The sequence below is a fragment of the Galeopterus variegatus genome, unplaced genomic scaffold (genome assembly GCF_000696425.1).
Source record: "Galeopterus variegatus unplaced genomic scaffold, G_variegatus-3.0.2 Scaffold3997, whole genome shotgun sequence".
NCBI classification, from domain to species: Eukaryota; Metazoa; Chordata; class Mammalia; order Dermoptera; family Cynocephalidae; genus Galeopterus; species Galeopterus variegatus.
In genome coordinates this window covers 41,940-56,291 of record NW_007730108.1, presented here as the reverse complement: position 1 = coordinate 56,291, position 14,352 = coordinate 41,940, and the positions used below count along the sequence as shown (strand labels likewise).

Genomic DNA, 14,352 nt, shown 5'->3' with positions numbered 1-14,352 from the left:
CCTAAGTACTGAGACCTTAGAAATGTGGGGCTGGGGACCTGACAGCCTCTTGCCACAGGCGCGTCACACTGCTGATTTTAAAGATGCCTCATGGCAGTCCCAGAGTCCCCAGCAGCTGTGGAGGCCGACGGACATGCCGAGTGCTGTGATTGGGGCCCACGTAGTTGTTTGTGTCCCCCATCCCACCCCCTACCCCCATTATATCAGCCCAAGGGCTGGCTGGCAGCTGCCTGGGCCACTCATCCACACAAAAGTCACACTTGCAGAACAGACACACTTGAAAACACGGGCACTGTGGAGCAAAGGGACTAGAACAGGCAAGAGTGCTGCGCAATGATTGAGTAGGGCCCCTCGTTGCACTCAGAAAGGGGGGACTGGGAGGGCACCAGGGGAAGTAGTTCACGGGCGGTGCCCTCAGCTGCCTCTGGCCCTTTGTCCAGTGCTCGAGGCTGCCATTCACTTCCTATATTATGATTCTCTTCTGCCTTTTGAGGAGTCACAAGAATGAAGAGAAGCTATGGAAGGGCCTGGATAATCAGAGCCAGGGCAAGTCAGGGTCAGTGCTGGATTTGGCAGAGGTGACTCCTGGCTCCACTAACCCAAGTCTAACCATTGTCCCATCTCTCTGATCCTATGATCAAAACCTATCCCCAGGGCTAGCTTAGACAGGTGTGCAAGAGCCAGAAGGGAAACTTCAGGTGCAGTCCACCCTCAGTGTCCACAGCAGTGGCTCCCAGAGTTGGGGGAGGAGTCTGGTGGCTTCTCCTGTTGTTCCCTCCCCTGTCTCCTGCCAGGGAGACCCAGATGTTGACTCAGAGGTAAGTGACTGGCCTACCCCACAGAGGGGCTCAGTCCCTGAACAGGCGGGTGACCTCTGGTGCCATGGGCTTCTCTTTATCCTGCCACCCACTTGTGAGAAGCCCTCCCTGGGCAGGCCCTGAGTCCCACGCAGGTGAGGTAGGGGGCTGGGTGCTATCAGGTCCTCTGGCCACCTTGTTCTCCCTCCCATATGCTGAGTTGCTGGCTGCAGTTTCTGCACCACTATACCTTCTTGAGCTCCCTTCCCCTCGTGTTTGAAAGAAAATCTGCAGCACTGAGAATTCAGTCCTGTCCCCAGTCTGGTACTTGGTGGGTGCTGCCTTAGTTGAACATTGCATTTGAAAATGGTGTTTTTTGTCTCTCCTCCTTCCCCTCCTGCTCTTCCCAGTGTGGTGAGAAAGGACACTACGCCAACAGATGCACCAAAGGGCACTTGGCCTTTCTCAGTGGACAGTGACAGCAGCTGGAGCCAGCTCAGAGCAGCCCGAGGGGCCCCATTGTTGGGAGCGTGCATTTAACTGTTCAGTGCAGTGCTGGTGCGACTCTAGCAGCTAGAGCTGGCAGACTCAGTGACAGCAGCTGGAGCCAGCTCAGAGCAGCCCGAGGGGCCCCATTGTTGGGAGCGTGCACTTAACTGTTCAGTGCAGTGCTGGTGCGACTCTAGCAGCTAGAGCTGGCAGACAGGCTGCTGCTAGGGCTCATCGTTCTGAGGGGCCACGTCTGTTAGCTTCCTATCATTTTGCTGTAATCTTCTTTTAGAAAGGGATACATGCTCCAGTTGGGTCCCTCAGGTCGACATCATGTCTAGGCATCAGTGCCTCCTTTCTGGAACTCCCCACACACCAGCCCTCTGGGGAGGGAAGGAAGTTGCTGGGGAAGGGCCTGTGTCTCACAGTTCTGTGGGGAAGATGGCCTTTCCCCTCGGGGCCTCATTAAACCCCAGTTCTTGTTGCCCCAGGGACTGGTGTATCATTCAAAGCTGCAATCCTCCCTGTCCTGCTGAATCCCAAAGCCGTGCCTATCAATGTGATCTGAACAAGGAGCCCTTCATAGCAAACTCAAGTGCACTCATTGCCTCAGCCTGGTGCTGCTCCAAGGTGGCAGCAGCTGAGGAGGGGTGCAGGGCTCTCACATTTGAGGTTCTCTTTTTCCTCTGGGCTTATTTCCTCTTGGGGCACCTGCCTGACAGTGTTTAAAGTATACCTTCAGCTGGAGCTGCAGACCACCCTTTAAATAGATGGTCCTGTTCATCTGTACCTGCTTCCTGCCCATTGAGCATCTGTACTGTCATTCAAGACACCTGTGGTGTGCAGAAGAGACAACACTGTCCCTGAGCCTGGAAAATGTGAAACTGTCACCTGCAACCTGCTGGGCAAGTGGGCCTATCCAAGTTGAATTACAAGAACAATTTTTATGAAGTTGATTAAAGCTTGTTTTTTAAGCTATGTCTCATTACTTAAGGGACTCCATGCCAAGGAGGAGACACTTGAGCTGGCTGCACTAGTTGCCTGGCATGCAGCTGTGATATTGGTGCTTTTTTACCCCTTTCTAACAAATGTGACTCTCACAGAAGGAAGTGATACTGCTGAGAAAGGCCTTTGTATGGCAGCTGGTCAAGTCTGGGAGCTTGACCTTTGGAGCAGCCAGGTGGCAGGTCTCCTTACCTCACTCATCTCAAACATTGGATGACACCTATTCATTCCAATTCAGATCTAGGGGACACTGGGCGCAGCCCTCTACCCTGTACGCTCTGTGCAGTGTACATGCTCATCATACAGTCCTCGACAAGGAACTGGTGCTGCCTCATGCCAACTGCAGTATTTGGCTGAAGACCTTTCATGGAGAGGAAGGAAGGAAGTGTTGGATACAGGGGCAGTGACCTTGCAGCAGGTTTGTGCCTTTAGCCTCTTGCTAGTGAAGCCTCCTCACCAGGAAGACCACACTACCTGATGGCTCTCCAGACAGTGTTAGGTCTTGCCTTGCAGTTTCTAATGTCCCAAAGGTAATGAAGAAAAATGGGGGAGGGGAAGACATTCAGGCCATCCAAAAATCTTCTGCTTACAGCCACAGGATGGCCAGGACTGGGGTCTGGCATTCTTAGGAACACAGGGCCTCTACTTTATAAGCAGAGTGTCAAAAGGCCAAAGTGCCTTGGAATACTCAGGCAGGGAGCAGACCTCTGGACAGTGTTGACTCCAGGTGACACTGCCCCCTAGTGAGCTGGAACANGGGAGCAGACCTCTGGACAGTGTTGACTCCAGGTGACACTGCCCCCTAGTGAGCTGGAACATGATCTAAGTGGTGGTTTGGGAAGCCCACTGAGGCTTCAAGGGTTCAAAGCCCTGGGCTGTCTGACAATCTCATCCCCAACTCATGCATTGTGACTCTCACAGAAGGAAGTGATACTGCTGAGAAAGGCCTTTGTATGGCAGCTGGTCAAGTCTGGGAGCTTGACCTTTGGAGCAGCCAGGTGGCAGGTCTCCTTACCTCACTCATCTCAAACATTGGATGACACCTATTCATTCCAATTCAGATCTAGGGGACACTGGGCGCAGCCCTCTACCCTGTACGCTCTGTGCAGTGTACATGCTCATCATACAGTCCTCGACAAGGAACTGGTGCTGCCTCATGCCAACTGCAGTATTTGGCTGAAGACCTTTCATGGAGAGGAAGGAAGGAAGTGTTGGATACAGGGGCAGTGACCTTGCAGCAGGTTTGTGCCTTTAGCCTCTTGCTAGTGAAGCCTCCTCACCAGGAAGACCACACTACCTGATGGCTCTCCAGACAGTGTTAGGTCTTGCCTTGCAGTTTCTAATGTCCCAAAGGTAATGAAGAAAAATGGGGGAGGGGAAGACATTCAGGCCATCCAAAAATCTTCTGCTTACAGCCACAGGATGGCCAGGACTGGGGTCTGGCATTCTTAGGAACACAGGGCCTCTACTTTATAAGCAGAGTGTCAAAAGGCCAAAGTGCCTTGGAATACTCAGGCAGGGAGCAGACCTCTGGACAGTGTTGACTCCAGGTGACACTGCCCCCTAGTGAGCTGGAACATGATCTAAGTGGTGGTTTGGGAAGCCCACTGAGGCTTCAAGGGTTCAAAGCCCTGGGCTGTCTGACAATCTCATCCCCAACTCATGCATTGGGAGCCCCTAGAGCGCAGGACAGTGGCTACATTGGGCAAGCAGTGCACTGTTTCCATCTTTTATTGGGCATTAATTCTCAATTAGGATTTGAAAGGATTCAGCAATGACTGACTTCCTCACGGAGGGGTGCAGGTCAAGGAGGTCATGGTCAGGAGTGCAGAGCGCCCTCCACACTGGTCCCTCTTCAGTGGTACTTGCGTCGCTGCTCATGCTCTGAAGTCAGGAAGGCAAAACAGTAAGTTTCTTAAAAGCTGTTATAGGGAAAGCATGAGATGACAGGGACGGCAGCAGAATATAATCACACAAAGCCTTCCTTAGAATTCCTTTCAGGAGATGACCCAGAACCTGCTTGCTAGTGTCTTAGCAGAATCCACAGGCCTGAGGGCACAAAGGGACCTCAGGAGCCAACATGCCACCTGGCCAGCCTCTTCGTTTCCAGAAAAAACACTCACTCAGACAAACAGCCTCAAAGAGCCCCTTCTTCAGAGGCAGCGTCACCCTGGTGCAGCAGACTGGCAAGGGGCTGGATGCTATCAGAAACAGCCCATGAAACCCAGTCAGAGGCTGCCACTGACAATTCCCGGCATCTCCCACCAGACAAGCTCCTCTTGGGCCTCAGGGCCAGGAACAGCACTGTACAGACACCGGATTATACCACTCAACCTATTTCCCTCTTTGTATTGGCTACTAAGATCAAGCCAAATTTTAGCAGAGCCTGCAGAATCATTGAATGCCTCCTAAATACTACCTTTTACTCTAGCTTCATCTCGATTTTCCCATGTTCTCTGACAGTTTTCTCATTTAAAACAATATCCCATACACTGTATTTTGTTAAGTAGCCCCAATTCTTTTAGGTGGAAGTGTAGGCAAGGAACATACCAAAGTTCCCTCAGCTCACAGGAGAAGGTGGACTGCTGCTCTATCTAACAAAGTGAGCCAGTACCACCCTCTTCTGGGAAACTAAAGGCAAGAAAACCCAAGAGGCACTCACTGAGTTCCTTGTAAGAAATGCAGTAGTTGAAAAGCACGTAACACGCCAGCACCATGGAAAGCCCAGCGACACCCCCTTTCTTCACATTGATGTACTTGTTGTAATACCGGTAGTAACCTGCAAACAGAAGACGTGCTCAATGCCCTGATCTGCTGTGAATGTTTCTGAGTGCTCAACTGAGTCTGGTTGAAATTGAGGGACCCCATCCTGCTGTGGCTCTTTAAGCCACTCACCCTAATTAGTGGACCAAGGTGAAAAGTACAAATGCCCTGTAGGGTCTCCAGTTCTAGAGCTAGGCCCACCTTGATTCTGCTTCTACCCTTTGCCCTTGATCTTGTAGACTTGGCTCAGCTTGTCAGCCTTTGATATTACCTCAATTCCAGCTCAGAGGATCCCCTTACCCTAATTCTGATCCAGACTCCAACCCCCAATAAGGGCCACTTGGCCATGGCCAGCTGAGCCCTTGGGGAGAAGGAAGGCTTCTGTGCCTTCATCTCTTCACTGGGTGCCTAGCCATGTGCAGACACATGCACCCACCAGGGAGGAAACAAGCATTAGTCTCTGCCCTCTTAGGGCTCGAAGCCTAGTTGATGAAGAAGTAAATGATGACAGATATAACATATAGTTTAAAGTAGTGAGGGATGCCATGAAGGAGCTGGACAGGGAGCTTCAAGCACAAATAGGCCACATTCACCTCCCCTGAGGAGTCTCAGGACTGCTGTAACTAGGTGTGGGGAAAAGGCAGAGGATTCTGTTCTTTTTTTTTTTTTTGTCTTCTTCCATGTCCGGCAACGGATCGCAACACTCAATGTCGCCCCCATACCGGACCGAGACCGGCAACGGGATCGCAACCCTCGGTGTTGCCCCCACGCCTCGCTCAGCCAGTGAGCGGGAACCGGTCTGTATGTGGGAACCGAACCCTCGGCGGGAGCGCTGCCGCGCTTCCCAAGTGGCGCACTAGCGCAGTGCGCCACCGGGCCGGCCCCAGAGGATTCTGTTCTAACCTGAGGGCAAAGCTGAAGGAAAGGCCTTAGCGCAGAAGGAAACTACACATAAAAGACAGCCACAGGGCAGCCACTATTAGAGAAACAGAAGGAGGGGGCCCTCTAGGAGACCTCACAGGACCCCTGGGATTATCTGGGTCTTTATTTCTGAAATGATGGGATGGGTTACACAGGATGGATCTGACTAGTCATGCACTTTTTAAATGCACAGACCTGAAGAATAGGCCACTTCAAATATCTGTCTTGGAAGTCCTGGCAGGGAGATAAGCGTTTCATTACAGACTGATGTCCATCATTACAGACTGATGTCCACTATAGTTCAAACTTATTTTCCTCTTAAAGAAGTATTAGGATGTGAAAATGCTCATAGACATTTCTTTAAGATAGAGGCAGAGGTACTGATTCCAAACAATGGAAAACATTTTCTTGGCTGAAATATGTCACAGCCAGTCTGAGATTGGGCCAAACAAATATGGAAATTCAAGGGCTAACAACTCCCTGCCCTTCCTACATAATTTAAAGGCATAACTAAATGCCTTTATTGCTGAAATTAAGTCATGGGAAAAAGAGACCTAAACCAGAGATCTGCTTTTGTTTACACACAACCATAAGGTTCTGACCTCTTTGAAAGGCTCCAGCAATGCCTTTTGGGGAAAAATCCCGCATCAATATCCAGCTTGGCAGCTCTCCTAGTTTGACATCCATGAGTTTCTTCTCCTTCACTGGTACTGAAAAGGAAGAGCGAAAAAAGACACCCACTAAATAACCTCCCAGTAATACAAGCAGCAGCCTTTTATGTCACTACTTCAGCTATTCAATAAGAGTGCATAATGTAAGTACACAGAGGCTGAACATAAATAATATTATGAATAGATACATTGCATCAAATCCACTATTTTAAGCCTGAGTCTGTATAATGGCAGAACTGCTACAGCGGCAGCTTTAGTACACAAGATGTCTGAATAACAGCTTGCTGGGAATAACTCTAAAACAGACAGCTAAAGGCCCTGAGGAAGCAAGCAATAAAGTGGAGGGCAGAAGAGATTACTGCAAAACTAGCATTTACTTTACATATATTAGTTTATTTAATCTTTACAAGCAGTTGATGCCTTTACCTTATGGGGGAAGGGGAATAAATTCAGAGGTTACGCAACTTGGCCAAGGTCACACACACCTCATGGAGGAAGGACTGCCCCTTTGTTCCTGAAGCCAATCTGAGGGTGGCCTGTCCAAACCCTGGGCAACTGTGGCATGAGAGGAGGTGTGGAAGGGACAGCAGTGTGAAGTGCCTATAAGTGTCTCACTGTGACTGGACGCACTTGTTAATTGAGGAAGGGCTTCGAGGAGCACCTAGGTTGACACAGCTGCCAGCCTCCCCAGATATGCCAGCTTGAGTAAGTTCAATAAAAGGATGAACAAAGGACTTTCCACCTCAAGCATTTCCTGGGACCACAGAGGTCAACAATTTCCAGAGTTAGAAATAAGACAATATATTCCAAGGAGTCAAATGACTTAGTAAAAACCATTCCAAATGATTCAACAGGCCCCAGACCATATTCCAACGAGAGTTTGAGGACAAAGAACAGGAAGGGCTCCTGGTTGAGCCATACTGTATTCATCTCTGGGCCCAAGAGGAAAATAGGGAGGGCTTGACCTGTGAGTGTCAAGGAGATGTTCATATGGAGGGAATGGGCTTCTCCTGTTCTCCCTGCAAAGATCAATTTTAAAAAGCTTTTAGCAGGTGTCTTCTTTAGGGCAAGGAGTCAAGGACCACTGTCCCTTCTTAAAGATGACTAATCACAGAAGGAGCAAAACTAAATCACTCCAAGGCTTCTTTTCCATTTTGGGATCCAAGGAAAGACTAAGGCTCCTTCAGGACCAGCCTTAAGAGTCCACTAAGGGGGATCCTACAAGTCTCCTGACATCTCCCAACAAGAGCAAAGGCTTTTGGGCCATTAACATAAATGCAAGGCTAATGGCCAGCTTTTAATCTGCTCTGAGTCATCTGGAGAACCAGGCCCATGGCCTCATAAGTGTCAAGACTGAGTGCTTCTCCATAGGCCACAAGTGACAGATGGAGGCATAAGCCTGTGACTTCCATGCATGGCTTAAGGGACACCATTTAGGCTGCCTGCCCCAAACTGGCCTTAACCTTCCATCTACCCTCACCCAACAAACATGGAGCACCTACTGTATGCCAAGCAGTGTGCTAAGCACTGTGAATACAGGACCGACCACAGAAGAAAACCCTGCTCTCAAGGAGCTAACATTCTACTTGTCCAACAATGATCTCCTGTCCTACCCATCTTCCCTGCTCCCCACATTTCAGCCAAGGCCCTGTTCTTCATATACAACAAGATTATTCTCACCTGAGGGCATTTGCAGAGCCCCTAGATCATCACTGGGCTATCTCATGCCTTCTCAGAGGCCTCCTTCCCTGCCTGCCCTATCTCAAATAAGCACTACCACTTCCTTCCTATATAACCATTGAGCTCCAGCTTCCTTATCTGTGAAATGGCTTAGTCCAAGGATTAAATGAGAACTGATGTAAAGGCATTTGGAACAGTGCTTGGAACACTGTAAACTGTTGTTATTACTATTGAAATCTAAGGTCTATGTGAAACATTAAAAAAAAAAAGAAAGAAAGAAAGAAAGGGAGTTGAGAAAGAAATGGTTGCCAGATACGCACTTTTTTTGTTTCATTTAAGAGATGTCTTATCATCTTTTATTTTTAGAAATAAATATTCCTTAGCCCTTTCTTTTAAAAAAAAAAGGAAAGAAATGATATGTAACTGGACTTCAGCGGGTGTCCTCTTCAGGGAACCTGGTACATGACAGACTGTCAGTAATGGTTGTGGAACAACCATAGGTTCTTGAGAGGGTAAGTGATTTTATGACTTGAAGAAGCAAACTGTCTACTTACTATGGACTTTTTTTTAAACATAAAAGACTTCAGTGATTAACCATATCCTTTACTTCTTTACAAACAGAAAACTGATTAGTTAGGGAATATTTATAAAATGTGAGATAGTCTCACATATTCCCCCCCAAAAAGTGAATTTCAGGATATGCTACAAATCTCTATTAGTTGGTAATGATAGTACCCATCTTGGTATGACCTATACCCTTCTCTGTCACCTTGCCTATGTTAGTTCTAGAAAAGTTTAAGAAGCACACATCTTACATCCAGTTTTGTCTTCACTTGGAACAGCAGGCTTTTAGTGCAAGGGAAACTTTCTTTTTGAATAAGTACATAGTCAATATTTTTGCCGCACTCTTGCCTGCAGTGAGGAACACAAGCATGTCATTCTAAAACCAACCGACAGGGTAATGTGGTGGAGCGTGGGTAATGAATGTACAGATGGAACTACATGGCAGAAGTTGTTAACCCCTGAAGCTGGGTAATGAGTACAAAGCATTCATCACATTATTGTTTCTTTTGTGTTTGAAATCTTCCCTAATCAAATGTTTCAAAATGCTTTTAAAACAGAACTATGTGGCAGGAGATGCACCAAAGAAAAACAATATTTTAAATCAAAGTATTTTTGACTGGCATTAGATAGGTGACTCAAAAAACAAAACAAAACAAAAAAGCCAGGTTTCTCTGGGCCCAATGAAGCTATTTTTTCACAGTCACACAAACTACGTAAACATACTCTGCATTCTCCTAACCATGTTCAGAGGTGGGCATGGTGCCTGGTACATCACAGGAAAAAAAGGCCAACAATTTAAAATTTATTTTTCTACCTATTTATATTTCTACACTATGAGTGTTTCCTTAAACAAAATTAAGAAATGTATAAGCAAAGAAAAAATACATCCCTAAGGAGAGCCAAGAACAGCACCATCACAAGATTCCAAGGGACCACTGATTCATCAGAAGTGCATCTTCCCTTATACCAAGAACTTCTCTTTCAGTGAAAGACAAAGGCCTTAATCCTTGGCAGCCACATTAGAGCCCCTCCCCCAACACTGCTCGGCACTGCATGAACATCCACCTGCAATCACTGCCTCACATAAGAGATGCAGTAGAGTGCAGTGACAAATAGAACAGAGTCTGGGGTCAAGTATTCTGGCGTTAGTGCCACTTTGTAGCTGTGTGCCCTTGGGCAAGTTATTGCTCTGTGTCTCAGTTTCCTCGTTTGTAAAATAAGGGTAATAATAGTACCCACTTTGGTTCTTGGATCTAGCTACTATGTAAATGAGAACTATTATCATTCTGCCTGATTGTGAGCTACATGAAGGTGGGAACATCTCCACAGTTCCTGGTACAGACAGACTCTCAGAAATGGTTGTGGAACAACCACAGGTTCTTGAAAAGGTAGGTGATTTTATGACTTGAAGAAGCATACTGTTCACTTCTTATGGAGCTGCATGGAAAAGTGAAGTGTCTCCTGGGTGCTAAATCCAACGCAGAGGTTAGCCAGGGAGTAAAGATTTTAGGCTTTGCAGTCCACATAAGGTCTCTATAGCACAGTCTTTTTTTGAAACAACCTTTCAAAAACATAAAAACCATTCTTAGCTCATGGTCACACAAAAACGGTCCGCAAGAAATCCGGCCACTGGCCACAGGAATTGCTAACCCCTGATCTTACCTACTACTGATAATTCTTATTTCCCTCACTTTATTTGCTCATGAACTATTGGTTTTGTGCTCCGGCAACAGGCAACATCTAAAAGATCATCAATACTTAAGAAACATGAGCTCCAAGTTCTTCATGTAGAGTGATGCTGAATGGCCAGCCATGTGACATGACCTAACTCAAAGGTCACAGAGTTTTAAAAGCTGGGATGACCAACTTACACCAACTGAGCAATTAACTGTGGGCGAGGCAGTGTTCCAAGTATCTTTCGTGCACTAAATTGCTTAATCCTCAGGCCAGAGCACTCTTCACTACAACCCTCCGCCTACAAACGAGGTTCAATGCTCTTTCTTCACGTTGTCTCCTTTAAACAACACAGCTACCATAAATGATGAATATTCTTACACCCATTTTACAGTTGGGAAAACAGCTTCACTCTCACCTTTCCTGATCGCCTCTTCATTTCTCCAGGCTGAGGTTAAGAATATAGAAATTGGGGTAGGACACACATGGGTTCATCGAAACCCTACCACTATCAGGCTGTTGTGACTTCAGACAGGTCACACCGTGTCGGACCATTATTTTCCTCATTTTTAAAATGGGATCAACGTTCCTGACACTGACAGCTTAACGAAGCTACTGTGAGGATCTAGGGCTAAAACATGGTTTGCATATTCAATTAAAAAAAAATTAGTGTGCACAGTCGGATGAGTGTAGAGATTTACACATGCACGTCAACGAAAAGCCTGCTGGTCATGAGACCATCCTTGCAAATGAAGCTCATTAACCGTGAAGCCTCAGACTCCTAGATTAGAATCCCCGCTCAGCCCTCTCATAAGTTGTGACCTTGAACTGGTCACTTCACCTCTGAGCCTATTCAACATATATGTATCAAACCTTACGTGGTGTCAGACACCAGCCTAGACATTAACCACGCTTACAGCTTAGTTTGAGCTTCGGCTTTGGGAAGAAGGATAGAAGCTGCGCAAGGGGTTCAAGTGCAAATCGCATGGGTCGCGGCGTGGAGGGAAGCAGCAACTCCCTAGCGTATAGAGAGAGCAACACAAAGCCCAAGCCTGGAGGCGCATCCCTCGGCTGCCCTCACCCTCCACGCCGCAGCGGGGCGGCGCGGGCCCTATGCAGCAGGAGGCCAAGGCTGGGTGAGCGGAGTAGGATCGGGCGGCGCAGGGCCCTGGAACAAGGGTCCGGCACACCTCAGGCGAGACAGCGGCGAAGTCCCTGAGCGAAGGGCAGACGGCTCTGCACCGCCCTCCCCTCCCGGAGCGGTTCTTGGCCCTGGACCCCAGCTCCTGCCTTCAACACCGCGTCCAAACAGCCCTAACCGGGGCCGGCACTCACCGACTGACGCCATCTTGGAGTCCTGGTGTCCGCTGCTCTGAGCCGCCCGAGGGCTGCTGGGTAGGGAGCGCACGCCCCAGCGGGAGCGGGGAGCGGAGGCTCACGGGAAGCAGGTCAAGACTAGTGCGAGCCTGGGGCCGCAAGAGCGCCATGAAGTGAAGGGCTAGGTCCCTTGAAGGCAAACGCCCGGGGACCTCGCAGTTAGCGTGGGCACCTCAGCCTGGGCGCCCTATCCGAGGAGGCGGGTAGGGACCAAAAAGATGGACAAAAAAGGATGTCCTGGCTTTGTGACCCTGTTCCCTGTGTTATGAAAAATGAGAGGGATATATCAAGACTCTTCCTCTCCGCTGTGCGGGATGGAAGGTAAACTCCAACTCTCGAGGAATTCACAGGCACCAGGAAAAGCTGTCCAGGTTTAGGCTCCAAATAAGTTTGATTCAAGAGCACCTATATGTGTCCAGGTCCAGGGCTGGGCTCTGAGGGCAGAAATAAACAAGACCCTAGGGGTAGTGTCAAAGATAAATAAAGCTGCAGGGCCGGCCAGGTGGAGCATTGCTACAGTGCGCCGCTTGGGGGCGCGGCAGCGCTCCCGCCGAGGGTTCGGATCCCACATACAGACCGGTTCCCGCTCACTGGCTGAGCGAGGTGTGGGCGCAACACCGAGGGTTGCGATCCCCTTGCCGGTCCTGGTCCGGTACAGGCGCGCGACACTGAGGGTTGCGATCCGTTGCCGGACACGAAAAAAAAAAAAAAAAGAAAGATAAATAAAGCTGGAGGCTAGTTCAAGTGGTAAGGACAGATTTTAATCAGTAATATACTTTTGCAGTAGGGAAAAGAGTACAGCCTGAATTGAACTCAACTTCAGTTTGTACAGAGGTGAATAGGCTTTTAAAAGGGAGAATGATGGAATAGGGAGAGGGTTAGCAGGGGCTGGGTAGAATCAGGGAAATGAAAAATTACAAAAAGGAATGGGGATTGATCTTTGTGAAACCCATCTGGGTTTGGTAACTGGTGGTTATGGAAGTTAGGCTCCTGCTCTTCCACAGAGGTTAGGAGACTGGGGCCCTACCCTCATGTGTTGGCCGGAACAAACAGGAAATTCTCTGCAGCTTTGAGCTTTCTCAAGCAGGCACTTGAAGGAGGGATGGATGGGGGATAGGGTGATTCAAGGGATGTGGCCTTGAGCTGTTAGAAACTATGTTGGTTTGTATTCAAATCTTCATAGGCCCAAGGCTCAGACCTATTTCAGAAAGGGCTTAGAGGAACCTGGCTGGAGTATGGTCAAGGAGAGAGTCTTTGTCAGTCCACAGCTCCAGCGCTTCTTTCTGCCACAGTGATGCCTCACCACCATCTTTTTTGTTCTGGAAAGGACATGATCTGGTGTAGATAATGAAGGCCTCAAATAACTGGGCTCCTTTCCTGGTTCAGTAATCTAACCTGAGCAAGATGCTTTGACTCTCTGAATCTCAGCTTCCTCCTCTATAAAATAGGGATATGACACTTACCAGGCAACCCTTGTTGTAGGAATTAAAGGAAACAATGTGTGTGTGAAAGTAAAGGATTAAGAACTGAGTGGGTATTAGAAATTGGACGAATGAGCTGATAGCTTGATCAGGAGGGTGACTTGGGGGAGTTAATGATCAAACTTGTCTTTTGTCCGTCATTTATTCATTTGCCAAATACACACTGCTCTGTACTGGGCCCTGGGGATATAGAAGTCAACCAGACATGGCCTCTGTGCTCTAGGATACCCTGGTATTACACAGGTGACTGATGTGTAAACAGGTGAGAGCATAGCAATGTACAAGGCATGCAGCAGGGAGCCATGAATTCCTTGGTGAGGGGGAGGTCTGGGAGGGCTTTAGAGAAGAGGTGCTTATCTGAGCTACGTTTGGAAAAATGAAAAGGTGGTTGCCCAAGTAGAAAGGTAATGAAGAGCACTCCAGGCACCAGAAACCACGTGTGCAAAGGTGTAGAGGGCTATGGTGATGTGGTGAATTTGGGACAGAATGGCAGTGGTTGGGAAATTATAGTTTAATGGGTACAGAGTTTCTGTTTATGATGATGAAAAAGTTCTGGAGATGGATGGTGGTGATGGTTGCACAACCAAAAATTACCATATGTCCAAGGAAATCCTCTGTGAAAGACAGAAACCAGCTCAAGGACAAAACAACATGGCAACCTTTCCTTGGTCTCCAAAATGTAACCCAAACTAAAGATCAATGTTGGGAAGATGGGGGCAGATGAGAAGGTTGCACATGGGTGGTGGGTGTACAAGGGACGAAAAAGACCGAATTGCATGCATGGCATTTAGAAATATGGAGATATGTACTGAAAAGCAACAGCCAAAAGTGTCGGAAGTAGATAATGCTGGGGAAGGAGAGATGAGGGGGAGAGGGCAGTTAGGACATTGCTGCTTGTGACAGTAAATGTAAATTAATTGACTGTTTATA

At 48.1% G+C, this 14,352-nt stretch overlaps 2 protein-coding genes across 2 annotated transcripts in view; one reads left to right on the top strand and one right to left on the bottom strand.

Annotated features, from left to right (window-relative positions):
* CPSF4 (cleavage and polyadenylation specific factor 4, 30kDa) overlaps window positions 1-1,373 on the top strand; it is a 12,387-nt gene extending 11,014 nt beyond the window's left edge. Inside the window, exon 5 of the mRNA XM_008586485.1 lies at window positions 1,208-1,373. Coding sequence (XP_008584707.1) covers window positions 1,208-1,276 — 69 coding nt within the window. The 3' untranslated portion in view covers window positions 1,277-1,373. The remainder of the gene's footprint in view (window positions 1-1,207) is intronic.
* The window catches only part of LOC103602071 (pentatricopeptide repeat-containing protein 1, mitochondrial-like), a 38,260-nt gene extending 26,197 nt beyond the window's left edge, over window positions 1-12,063 (bottom strand). Inside the window, exons 1-2 of the mRNA XM_008586487.1 lie at window positions 11,900-12,063; window positions 6,578-6,685 (exon numbers count right to left, since the gene is read on the bottom strand). Coding sequence (XP_008584709.1) covers window positions 6,578-6,685; window positions 11,900-11,912 — 121 coding nt within the window. The 5' untranslated portion in view covers window positions 11,913-12,063. The remainder of the gene's footprint in view (window positions 1-6,577; window positions 6,686-11,899) is intronic.
* Window positions 12,064-14,352: the final 2,289 nt, after the last annotated feature.